This window comes from Trachinotus anak, unplaced genomic scaffold (genome assembly GCF_046630095.1).
Source record: "Trachinotus anak isolate AG129_WGS33_773 ecotype Australia unplaced genomic scaffold, CSIRO_AGI_Tana_v1 ptg000010l, whole genome shotgun sequence".
NCBI classification, from domain to species: Eukaryota; Metazoa; Chordata; class Actinopteri; order Carangiformes; family Carangidae; genus Trachinotus; species Trachinotus anak.
The window spans coordinates 18,148,978-18,161,759 of record NW_027273861.1 but is presented as its reverse complement, the minus strand read 5'-3'; the positions used below and the strand labels follow the sequence as shown (position 1 = coordinate 18,161,759).

At 44.5% G+C, this 12,782-nt stretch overlaps 1 protein-coding gene across 9 annotated transcripts in view; it reads right to left on the bottom strand.

Annotated features, from left to right (window-relative positions):
* LOC139627276 (ephrin type-B receptor 3-like) overlaps positions 1-12,782 on the bottom strand; it is a 61,813-nt gene that overhangs the window by 23,133 nt on the left and 25,898 nt on the right. For all 9 annotated transcript variants that reach the window (XM_071488054.1, XM_071488061.1, XM_071488057.1 and 6 more), the window contains exons 2-3: positions 8,023-8,087; positions 2,847-3,519 (exon numbers count right to left, since the gene is read on the bottom strand). In XM_071488054.1, coding sequence (XP_071344155.1) covers positions 2,847-3,519; positions 8,023-8,087 — 738 coding nt within the window. The remainder of the gene's footprint in view (positions 1-2,846; positions 3,520-8,022; positions 8,088-12,782) is intronic.

Below are 12,782 nucleotides of genomic sequence, written 5' to 3'. Positions count from 1 at the left end.
TGAATCACTTCAATGCACCCAGTCGAGGCTTTTCTAAAAAGGTATCTACAGTATGATTCCTTCTGCCTTTGAAATCACTTCCTTTGCAGACCCACACCTTAAACATAGTTTAAAGTAGCGCTTTAAACATAAGGTAAACCTGGTTGTTGACTGGGTAAAGCCTAGTTAATCAGATGAAACACTGATGGCCTTTGTAATTTCCCCTTCTCCATTTATAGTAACTGTTTGGAAGTTTATAACTGAGGTGATAAGTTGCAGAGGCGCCAAGAAACACTGACAGCAGCACTGTGATCCAGAACACTTTGGCAGGCTCCATATCTTTGATAAACTGTCTCGTTAAAAGATGAATGAGTTCGCTGCGGTGCTTAATAAAAAAGACGAGAGCAGGTAAGATAGGCAGAGTTTACAGGGGCCAGTTGATTAGCTGACCCACTAGTGCGTTAGCTTGTCAATGTCAAGGACACACTGCTATGTTTGTCCCTCTGAAGCTTCTGAGTTTGTTTTTTCGCTCCCTTTTGAAAACCACAAAGGTTGGAGATCAGAGGTACAGCAGACCACTTCTTGCTCCCCCTGTTTTCCCATTTTTGAAAAGTTCAATATTAGCACAAAACCACCAGTTGCCTGCACCGTGTACATTAGCACTGAGTGTATTTGTTCTTCCACCATTAATCAGAGTGATCGCACCACTGGCTAACAGGAAGTACTGCTTGATAAACAGATAAGAAATGACCTTGAGTTGTACCAGGTGGAAGAACAGCCTCTTCCATTTGGCATCGTGGCCCGTGCAAGTTCTTTTAAGTTCACCCAACACAAGTGAACTACCAGCAAATTCTCAACTTTCGAAGGATGAGAGTTTTGAACATGCTAGCCTGAAGTTGTTGAGGGTGCATTTCCATTAAAAGAGGCATTTTTTTTTTTTTTTTTTTCACACACATACACACACCCCTCACACCCCCACACACACACACCCCTCACACCCTCCCTCTTCCCCACTCCCCTGTGTCTTATCCTCTCATGCAGAACATAGAGCTTAAGGAACTGATTAGAATGAATGCTGAAATTGGAAAGTGTGGAGCATGAAGAAAATAAATGTAACGAATATTGGGGGTGAAAAATGTGCAGCAAACGAATGGAAAGGCAAAAAAAAGAAGCTCATTGATTAATATTAATGCAGGCATCCTTACTGTAACTCTGCCAGTGTATTAACAAGACCAACGGCCTTCAGATTAGGAAGGAGTGGGAGAGGTAAAGACTAGCAGAGAGAAAGGGAGAGCAACAATGGTGGAGCTGGAGGACATACTGCATGTTGGAAAGAGGACAGAAAAAGCAGAGAAAGGAAGAGTCACGGCCAAAGGATGATAGAGTTGAGCATGGAGTAAAATGCTGGGAGAGGAGAGAAAAAAAGAGAGGACCTGAAGAGAGGTGATGTGAGAAGAGGGAGGGAGGGAGATTTATCCCTTGTGGTTTTGAGTGAAGCTTGATTAGAGAATGTTTTATCAGGGCCCAGTTGCCAGGGCTTTAACCTTGAACTGCCAGGAACAAACAAATGAGTTTTTTTTTTTTGCCACATGCATTACACTTTAGTTTTTCTGTGATCTCTCTCTCTCTCTGCCTCACACTGATCAGCCACAACATTAAAACCAGAAACTGGTTTTAATGTTGTGGTTGTTCTGTGTACACATTCACCTTTTAGAGGTGAGTATGCATTCAATGTACCGCGTCTGACCCAGAGTGAAGTACCCACCCACTCTCTGCCTGATCACCAGTATGGGTACTAAACAGAAGGTCTCATCTCTCTCCGCTATAAGAAGAAGAATGAGCCCCGTGAACGCAGTCAGGCAAGGATGATGTGCAAACTGTATGGATACTGCATATGCACAGACACCTCACATATCAACCCCCACTGATCAATAACCCTGCCAGCTTCCTTCTCTCTCTTTCTTATTCTGCTGTCTCCATTTGACCTCCGCACCCTAAGCTTAATTTTACGCCCCCATATCCCTCAACACACACACACACACACACTTTCCATTTATCCTTCCCTCTCCTACTGCTGTCACCTGCACTCCATTTCAGACGAGCCCTGGTGTTTAAATTCACCTTGCTCTCAACCTCTGTGAACCCGTTATGTTTTCCATCAGACCTGAAAGCATCATAGGGCCTCCCAGCTCTCATAAACAGACAGCCTCCCCTGCATTTCCATTTATTTAGCAGCCAGCTGCCAGGCAAAACTGGGGTCAGAGGCGTGAGCAGGCGCCCGCTGACAGTGTCATCTAGTGTGTATTATTCTACCTTGTTGTCATTGGATTAATGTGTCAAAGAATACAAGGCAAATAAATGGCTCATAATAATGTGGCAGCTGGGCTATCTAGTGAGGGAGACTGTAACCTGTAGCCAAAACAATACAGATTCAATCTCTCCAACAATCAGTGTGTGTCCACAACAGTGATGTGTCCAGATGAGGCGTCCTTCAGCAAGACTTTGACCTCTTACTACTCACTCATTGTAATTCACTCTGCATAGAGGCATCAGATACTGTGTGCCTGAAATGCAAATGTAACTCTCAGCAGTAATAATATGATACATTATTGATTGCCACAGGGAAACACCCTCCATCCATCCCCACCATCGTCCCATCATCTCCCACGTAAGACTGTAGCATAACCTACAAAATATCATGTGGAATATGCATGGATATGCATTCATTGACCTACTCTGGGCCAGTTCGGCAGCAGACATGAATCACATAAAGTATGTCTCTCTAAGCCCTAGATTAATCTACCTTTGCAAACACTGAATTGTAAAATGCTGGACTGACCTAAAATATCAGTTGTGAAGACACTCACCTTGACATTGGGTATCCTTCATTGCTGGTTCAAAACCAGCCGAGCAGGTGCAGGCTCCTACCGGAACCATCCACTCCCCATCTCCGTTGCAATAAAGCTTCAGTGGCACGGACACCTCCAGGGCATTGGGGACGCAAGTTCCTGGTGCAATGACCAAGGACGTTGCCTCAGCCCCAGTTGCCGTCTCTGGGAAAACGGCAAAGTTGGCGATTGTGGTGGAGCACTTCTTATAAAACACCCTCACTGAGATGAGTGACATGCAAGCACCGAGGTCCTGGAAGGCCAAGTAGAACCCGGCTTTGGACAGTGGCCCGAAACTTCGGACTTTAGTGTTTACCCGTCCAGCCTCGAGCATGGAGAAGCTCTCATCTGGGGCAATAGTGTCCACCTTCACATAAGGGTTCTCCATCCAGAAAGGGCTGGTGGCTGTGGCTGAGTCTGAGTCAGACTCATAGTAGAAGAGGTTGAAGGTCTCTTTGCAGGAACCCGGGATGTTGGGAATGCTATTGCAGTCACGCACTGTGAATTTCATCTCCACATATACACGCAGCACGTCCTTCCTTGGGATGAAGTCACTGCGTAGCCAGTTATTCTGGTTGAGCTCACGTACATTGCAGACTTGGTACGTCCGGATGGGGTTCATGGCATCGTCATAGCCACTCACTTCCTCCCACTGCAAGGAGAGGAGAACAGGAAAATAAACCGGTTAGAGGCTGTAAATGTTTGTTGACATCTCAGAAACATACGCAGACGGTTTGAGGGACACTGTTTGATTTTGGCACCTTGCACTGAAGAGCTACATTCAGGTATGTTGCATGAAAAAGAAAGAATAAAAGTAAGGGCATAGGAGAATTTATTTTCAGTTTTTGGTTATTGTCAGTTACACTCCCTTGTTTTTGCCATGCTACTCATTTCAGCTCTGGTTAGTGTAGCGAAGAGCCAGGGACAAGGACTGCAAATTCATCACAATTACAGCAACCTGTCACCCCCTCACCACAGAGCCACCACACCATGTTTACCTCATATCTGTTTGGAAGTGGCAGCTACACTGCTTCACAACCAATTACGCTTCAATTACAGAGCAATGATCGCAACGTCCTCTAATAAAGACATGGAAAAGGCGCTGGTTAACCTTCATGCTTTTCTGTTTTTACACTCCTCTACGTCTTTCAATGCTACTACAGTACCCAGGGGGTGAATTACTCTGGATAAAATGGGATTAAATTTGCTAAACTTTGATTACCAGCTTCATTAAACGAGCGAAAGCAAACGAGACTGTAAAAGCTTTGCTGTGAGACACTGTGATCTAATGCATTTTTCAATCTCAAATGAGGACACCACGATTAAATCATTTCACTTCAAATAGCGATTCCTGTGTGTATAATACATCTGTGTGCGCGTGCATGTGTTCTGAGGGATCTGCTCTCCTCTCCTATCAGACAAACAGAGTGCATTAATTTTTTTTTAACAGCTAAGCCAAAGCCTGGCAAGCTTATTTGCATAGCACCTTTCAAATACAAAGGCAATTCAAAGTGTTTTGCATATGGCATGGTAATGCATTAAAGCATTTACAAGACAATGCTGAGGAAAATTAAATAGAACAAAATAAAAATAGATGAAGGATTAAAAGTTTGGGTTTTGGCTAAAACTCTGTGTGTATTGCTCACCTTTCACATCATATGGCTGTCACTGGACTTGCTAACTAAATCCATGAGACTAAACCTGTGACCTTCTCTGATTATAGGGCGGTCTTTCACATCACTTAGAATCCCTGCCACCCTAAAAGACTAAAATACTTAAGTCTTTAATACCAAGACACATCTATAACAAAACTGAATGTCTGTGGTTGCACCCTCCAAAGACCAAAGTTTGCTTTGGAAGATTTGACTGTCTCGAAACTCTGGCATAAAGGCACCAATTTGTTCTCCAGAGCCAGTTGTTTCCATCTGAGCATCTTAATTAAGGCTGTGATATGGATGTGGTGGAGACAAGGCTATTAATCCAAGACCCTGGAGGCCATGAGGGAGGGAGGGAGAACAGCCATAGCTCGGCTATGGCATTAATACGATGGCCCGAAGAGACCGAGAGAGAAGGAGGAAGCGACCAGAGGGAATCGATAATCACTAGCCAGGTCAATGGGATGGCTGAAAGCATGAAGTGTCAATGGATATTTAGTTCAGTGTAATAAATCACCCATTACAACAGAGCAATACAGCCAAGTGTTTGTGGGTGTATGTATGAGGTTGCGTGTGTTTGCTTAAATGTGCTTGTGTGAGTCTGTCTGCATGGGCGTGTACTTGCGCTGTGTGTTTGTTTGGGTGTATGCTTGTGTAGGTACATGTCTATTTGTTTATGTGTGTGTTTATGGAGATGTCATTCCCACAAGACGCACACCAGTGGCTAAACACTTTGAGAGCCTGCTTACCAAGCCCGAATGAATTAAACAGATCAAGTTTCTTGGCACTGACTTCCAACACGATGAATCGTTATGCGATTTGCAAACCACTCCATTTTCTCTTTGTCCTTTCCAATCAAAGCTTTAAATTTTACTTTCAGATGACAAGGAACAATGTGACGGACTGCCGTTCTCCTCGAAGGTCCAAAGGTCTGATGGGAAAATATATTTCATAAAATCCTGGCAAAACTGTTGCTGTTCGGATTAAACTCAGGATACGAGTACAATGTGAGGACAGCGATGCTGGTTGTGCAGTAGGGGGTTCATCCTGATACCTTTTTTCATTCTTCAATCTCAGAAGAATTCAGTTGTTGGCTTTAGGCATTAGCTGAAATGCTGTAGCTCCAACAAGCAATTAGTGTGCTTTTATTTTTATTTGTTTTTAGCGTGAATGAGCTTTCTGGGACTAATTTTAAGGACATTTTATCTCGTACATAACATGTTTTAGCATGCCGGGGGTCTGTGAAGCAGACGGCGATACACTAACAATAGTTATTATCTCCACCAGCTAACTAATTTGGTACAGTATATTGTTATCAGTGTGTGGTTATGGAAAACCCTGCAGGGTGTCGTTCCAGGTCTGAGGAGAGCCCTGCTATAAGGTGGAATTCCCCCCTAATATCTCATCTGTTTTGTGAGACAAATGATACAGTCTACGAACAAACACATACACAATACAGGGAGATGTAGAAAAAATTGGGAATCCAAGCAACAACACAAGCCCAGTTTGAGATAGGTGTCGACATGCACGCACACACGCACTTGAACAGAGACAAGCATGATGCACAGATGCTACAGGCTATACAGACATATGCAGACAGTGAGACAGAGAAAGCCACATACCTAAGGGCAGACATAGAGGTGAAAGAACACTAAGGAATACATGTACACACATGTATGATGACACTGCCATGAAATTCTCAATACTTAAATATGCATTTACTCACACACAAATGGCTTTTGCACCTAGTGTGGTGTCATAAACATTAACATATATATGGCATGAGCTGTCTCTGGATTCACGGACACAAATAGACACATCTTATGTTATGTTGCTTAATGTCTGCTGCTTTATCTGTATGTGTTGTGCAACACTGTGAAACAAGACAGAGATGCTGTGACTCAGACTCAGCTGGACAACATCCCTGGGAGAGCATGAGTGAGAGAGAGTGTGTGTGTGTGTGTGTGTGTGTGTGTTTCTCTATGATTTTCTTCTTTGACATTGATTTTTTTTACCCTTTGTACACTGTCTCCCTCTCTCAGTATGGACATTTCTCTGGATTTTTAATCTGAGTCTGTCTGCTCTCCCCCTCCCCTCCAACTCTCTCGGTATGTTACTTTGTTTGTCCTCTCTGCCACTGTACGGGTTTCTCTTAAACACTTGTCACCCGTAACAAAAACAAGCTGCGACGTTCCCGTTACAAGACAGCGAAAGCATACAAATAAACACACGTACAATACACTGTGCAGAAAGACAGAGGGGGGGAAGATAACTCAGGGACATGTACTGTCTGTGGCACATTCTGCTGCAAAACAAAAAAGGCTTGAGAGAAATTCATCTCCTGTCTTTTGAGTGAGTGCAAAAGAGTGCAAAAGGCTCTCCACTGTATGTACATCTCTTGAAAAGGAGCATCTGTTACAGGTTTGGTTGGAAAAGAAACAGGGTGGAGTTTTTATTCAGTTCCTATGCTTTTCCGCATGGGACCAGTGGGAGCATTGCTACTGCATTGTAGCTTAACCAGGGGGAGGGGGCAAAGGGAGGCAAAGGAAGATGGACAGATAAGAGGAGGGAAGGAGGAAGGGGAAAGAGGACACAACAGGCTGTGAGGGGGTTTGTCCAACTGATTGTTGCAGCTGATGTGGCTAGTGTCTCTGGCTTCATTAGTGCTTAGTTACTTGGAAGTAAAGGAAGGGGAGAATAAGGAGGGTGGGTGACTTCGAACAGCTGGGGTGGAATCTCCCTGCAAGTGCACTGGGGTAAAAACAAAATATAAAAAATGGGGGCCCACCTTTCAAAACACAAGGGCCAAGTCAGAGGGCCACACAAAGGCGAGGGGAGGAGTGCTGGCGGTCTTTGAAGTATAGCTGAGGAGGGGTCAAGACTCTTTTTGCTCCATTGTGGAGACCACATGGGAAAGCAAGACGAGACTGTCACCAGCACTTTGTGTGTGGTAGATTTGGATGCCTGGATGTGCATCGGGTCAACGCCAAGAAATATTTCTGTTTTTTAAAAGGGTACTTCATGGGGAAAACTTACGCTTTTCACATGTTTCAAGTGCACTGAGGCAAGAGGAAAGAAACATCTGTGACTGCGTGGGTCAGTGAAATTGGATTGCTGTGTATCTTTATTTCAGCTAGCTAAAAAGCGCATCCTGTTGAACCTTAAAACACATCCCGGTGAGTGATTTGCTGATGATGAAGTACACAACTGTTCAACTTCACAGAGGCAATCAGGCATATTGTATGCATAGGAGCAAATGTGCAAATGCTCAACAATGAATGAACGTGTTGAACAGAAACGGGGTGTAGTCTAGAGGCACACCGACTGTCCATATATGAGTGTGCATGTGTATAACATTCAGTCTTAATTACAAGATAAAAACACAACAACAAACATGTTGGACACACAGTTCCTTCTTCTTTTTCAGCATCTCTGTCTCCATTAAGATGGCAACATCTAAAGAAACACACAAACACACACACGCTGCTTAGTAAACTCACCCCGGTCTCAGGGTGTGCAGTCCAGGCTAATTCTGTCGTAGCCCACTTCGTGTCCATCAGCGTCTCTGTAAATGGAAGCGGAAAGAAGACAACCAGGTTAGACAAAGAGGAACGCGGCGATGGAGGAGATCAATAGTTGACTCATAAAAGTTCTACAACAATGTAATAAAATGTGTAGAGGGGTCCAAAAAACAGACAAGAGGCTTTGATGAAGATTGTTCTCAGATAACTGAGTGATATTAGATTCAATTAGATAAAGAAATAGTGTATGTGTGAGTGTGTGTGTGTGAGAAACACAGATCTAGGTGGATAATCTGTCAGGTATTGTGTGACATTTTATTGCGTCTCCTTGTCTGGTTAATTAGTTTCTATTAGACATTTGCTTTTATACAGTCGAAAGGAAACAACAGTGAGTCTCACAGAGAAACGGTTCCGCTTCCCACAGGGCACTGTGACACACACACACACACACACACACACACACACACACACAGTGAGTAACAGGTTGTAAAACTCCAAAAGATATATAACCCAACAGAAGGCTTTAATGGAGAGGGGGGTAATAAAGTTAGGTGTCACAAAAGAGGCGCTCTCGAGCGGAACCGGGGTCAATACGCTTGAATTGGATTCACTTTCTGTCAATACTTGATTACATACACCCTTTGCGTTTATTTGTACACCTATGTCTTGGCGCACACAGGGGAACGCGCACACCTCTCATACTCAATACACACAAACCCACAAAATGGTGGACAGGGATCTCCCCAGTAAATCCCTTTTCTCCTATCCACTTTCCACTCTCTTGTTTCTACTGGCAAAGACGTCGGCTTTGTGAGAGCACAGAAGGAAGACTGTAAATGTCGAGTCTTTTACTACCTGGCGCTCAAGGCGCAGTGTGCAGCCACCGTTATTATCTCAACCGCTGTGCTGTTCTACAAGATAGTAAAAAATGATGAAACGGCACTGGCAGAAAGTGAGCTTACACTGTCCCTGGTCATGGAGGGAAGTGTGAGATGTTCCACTTTGGCCGCCTCAGTTGCAGGGGATGAACCTGAAGAAGTCTTTCAACCCACTGTGCTATTCTACCACCATCTCTCAGTTTTCTCTGCCTCTGTCTCCCTTTCATCTTTTTATTTTTTTCACAGGGTAAGCTGACAGGAAATGGCACCTGGGAGCAAAATAAAAGCATATAACCCCAGGATTTCACCATCCCTTCTCGAAATGCCTGCTGCCACCACTGCAGCATTCAGGAGCACCAGCGGTGACAAACGCAAACACCCTCGAACTCAAAGACTCCGTGTAGTCGGCATTCTCCTTCAACTGGGAATTCCCACTGAATTCCACCCCCACATGGTTTGAATGACAGTGTGTCTGACATGTGTAAGTGCCTATTACACTGGTAAAAACATATGAGTTCCAAGGGAGCTCCAGCCAAAAAAAAAAAACTCATACAATCAGATTTCAAATGTAGCCTGGGCTTGTTTCCTGCAGGCGAAATGGTCTGGAAGCTTCAGTATGAGCCAGTTCACACAGAGAGATCTGTCTCACTGGGAGTGGCTCTGGGAACTGAAGTGAATATCATGCACTCACAGCACAAGGTCAAATCTGGCTCACAACCTTTGTCACAAATGATCTTCTCTCTCTCTGTGTCTGTCTTTCCAGTTAGTCTCCAAAACTCTCTCTGCGCTGATAGTGGAAATGCCTTACAACAAGTCATGACTGCAGTCTGCCGAGAGCATATGCAATGGGCCACATTTGTCACTTGAGCAAATAAAAGGTCTACTGGTGTTTTCATCTTAGAAACTGTGTCAGCACACACTAGCTGCAGGACTTCCCCTGACTCATACAGTGACAGAGTGTGATTTGGGAACTGTTACTGTCAGCTATGCAGGTAGGTAAGCCGGTGTAGTGGAAATGATACACCTCCGCTGCCTGGTGTTTATTATTATGACTGGGCTTTTGTGTGTGGTACGCTGGCTTGTCATTAGCGCTGACCTTGCTGAAAATGGCAACATGGTGAAACACAATGACAAACAGGGGGAGTCAAAGAGGGGGAAGGGGGGGGGGGGGGGGGGGGGGGGCAGAGATGAGGGAGAGAAAGAACGAGAATTGGAGAGCAGATAGAGAGATATGCAAAACACACAAACACGCACACCTGTGCAATCGGACTCAGCGGTTTGGACTGTGGATCATTCTGGAGTGCGTGTGCAGCAGTGACCCTTCCCACCCCGATGCATCTGCACTGTTTAACCTTGTCAGGTCTGTGTTTGTGTGTGTTTGAATGAGTGTATGTGTGTCTGGGAGGTTACTTGTGTGTGTGTGTGTGTGTGTAAGTGTAAGTGTAAGTGTGTGTGTGTATTTGGTGCAAAGCCCTGCATTGTGCCCAAAGTGGAGCACCAATCCTGAGTCAATGGGCCAGAGCAAAAGCACCAAATGACCCCAACCTTTTATGGCCACTCCCTCTCTGTCAGTGTGTGTGTGTGTGTGTGTGTGTGTGTGTGTGTGTGTGTGTGTGCGTGTGCATGTGCGGGTGGCTGTATTGTACGTGTGTCTCTGCACACTGTGTTTGTGTGTGTGAATAACACATCAGGCAATGGAAGTACACTGCAATATTCATGACTGTACAACAAATTCAGACACCTGCCCAGACCCAGAAAATCTAAAGGAAACCAAAAAAAGCAGAGAAAGAAAGTGCTAAGTGCTATATGCACAAAGACACTGTTTTTGTGTGTCAAACCAACACATAGAGGCAGAGTAGACAAATTAAAGAGAGACATTTTTTTTCTTTGATAGTAGACAACCTCTGAAAGCTTCCTGCCTATCTGGCAGCTTGCTTAATGGGCCCGGTTGAGAGAGAGAAAAAAAAGCAAAAAAGACGGAAAGAAAACCAGAAGGACGAGTTGAGGGAGAGACAACCGGTGTGTAAACTATAGCACACTTTCCCCACGCACAGAGAGCGCTCTTGTTTGCCTTTTAGCTCTAGAAGTTTCACTTCACTTTTTCAAATCCTGGAAATGTAAAATCAGAAAATTAAAAGTTGTAGGTTCGAGCGGGGAAAAAAGAAACAAGCAAACAGAGTAAATCAGGCAAATGAGCATGCAAATTTACTGCCGTAAAACACACACACAGCACGCACATGTGGGAGGTAGCGCTGTGAACAGCGTACACAGATGCACAAGCCTGTTTAATCCATCTTCCTCGCGTGCACTCTCACTTTTTTTTCTCATTCATTTTCAATCTCTTTCTCATCATTCCTGTGAAATGATGGCTCTAATTCCCCGCTGTTTCTCTTTCTCCCACTCATTCACTTCATCTATCCCCTATTTTTTCATCCCACACTTTCACACTCCCACTAATTTCTCTCTCTCTTCACTCCACAAGGAAGTGATAAGTCTGACCTCTTTTCATTCGTTTTTTTCCTCTTTCTCTTCCCTCTTCCTCTTTTCTTGCCAATCGCTACATCTACACTTGTGTTTTCATGCTGCGCTGTGATGGATGTGACGTGTGGCGTACGGGGGAATGTTTTTCAACCTCCCACTGTTTATGAAGACTATTCAATTAGCGAGTCACTGTATGAATAACCTGGGGACTGCTTTAGTAAAGTGTTATTTATGATAGAGGTCAAATGCACCTGGGATTAGCGAAACAAACGTGGGGGGAGAAAAAAATGGTAGCGACATTTGTTTTCTCTGCGTGCTCTGATTGTGTGAGAAAAATTGCAGAAATACAAACAGGCTTGGGGAGATCATATGCAGGCAAATACACGCGTACACGCACATACGCACACACACGCACACACACGCACACACACACGCAAAGCCAACCCCAACACTCTAATCCTGTAATGACAGGGCAGGCCTAATAACAGGGGAGGGCACTGAAGCATTCGTCGCTATGTTGCCGCATCCAATACACACTCACATGCACACACGCAAACACACACAGCACCCGGAGTAACAAGCCTCTTAAAATATTTCTTTGTTCAAACAAGCAGGCTTCTCGAAAGAGAGGGAAAAAAAAAAAGAGAAGGGCCGAAGGAGGGAAGGAGAAGAAAGGCTATAGTTGTTTCACAGGGCTAAGTCCCTGGGTCGCAAGGAGCAGACAGGTGAGGGATTTAGCTCGGACTTCTTTGAGCTTTTTAGCATGCTCGTCTTTGTTAGCGTGACCCCGTCAGATGACAACTGAAAGATAACTGAACCGAAACCCTGGGGGAGCTAAAGGATATGTCTCGACAACCTTGGAGAAACGAGTGTCACAGACACAAGATGCACAACAATGTTTGAAATGTCAACCGGAAGCTTTTTTGTTGACGTAATTGCTTCCTGCGGTAGCGTGATCTCCTGCTTTAAGTGCATAACAAAATGGCTGCTGTATTAATGAAACATGATGACAGCGGGATTTTGTATTCACCCAGAAAAAGTAATGAGAAAAAAATAATTCAAAAGCCCCTAATGACTCCTTCCCTGAAAATCCTTCCCTTTAGGCTTCTCCACTAGTTAATTATCTTCTCCCCACCTCTACTCCGAGAAGCTTTTGTTGTGCTCTCCTACAGTCAAACAGACCAAGCACATGGCAACCTGGCATGGGGTAGCCACTCCATTAAAATACTATGCCGTCTGGTTGCCAAACACTTGAGCCTCTGTTTAGCCACAGAAACAGTGAAATGTGTCAACATTGAGAGCGAGGACCCCACGCTCAAGTTATTAGCGCTATTAGCCTGATTGCTTTGTGCGCTATCTTTGTTGGCTCCGCTTTTGTCA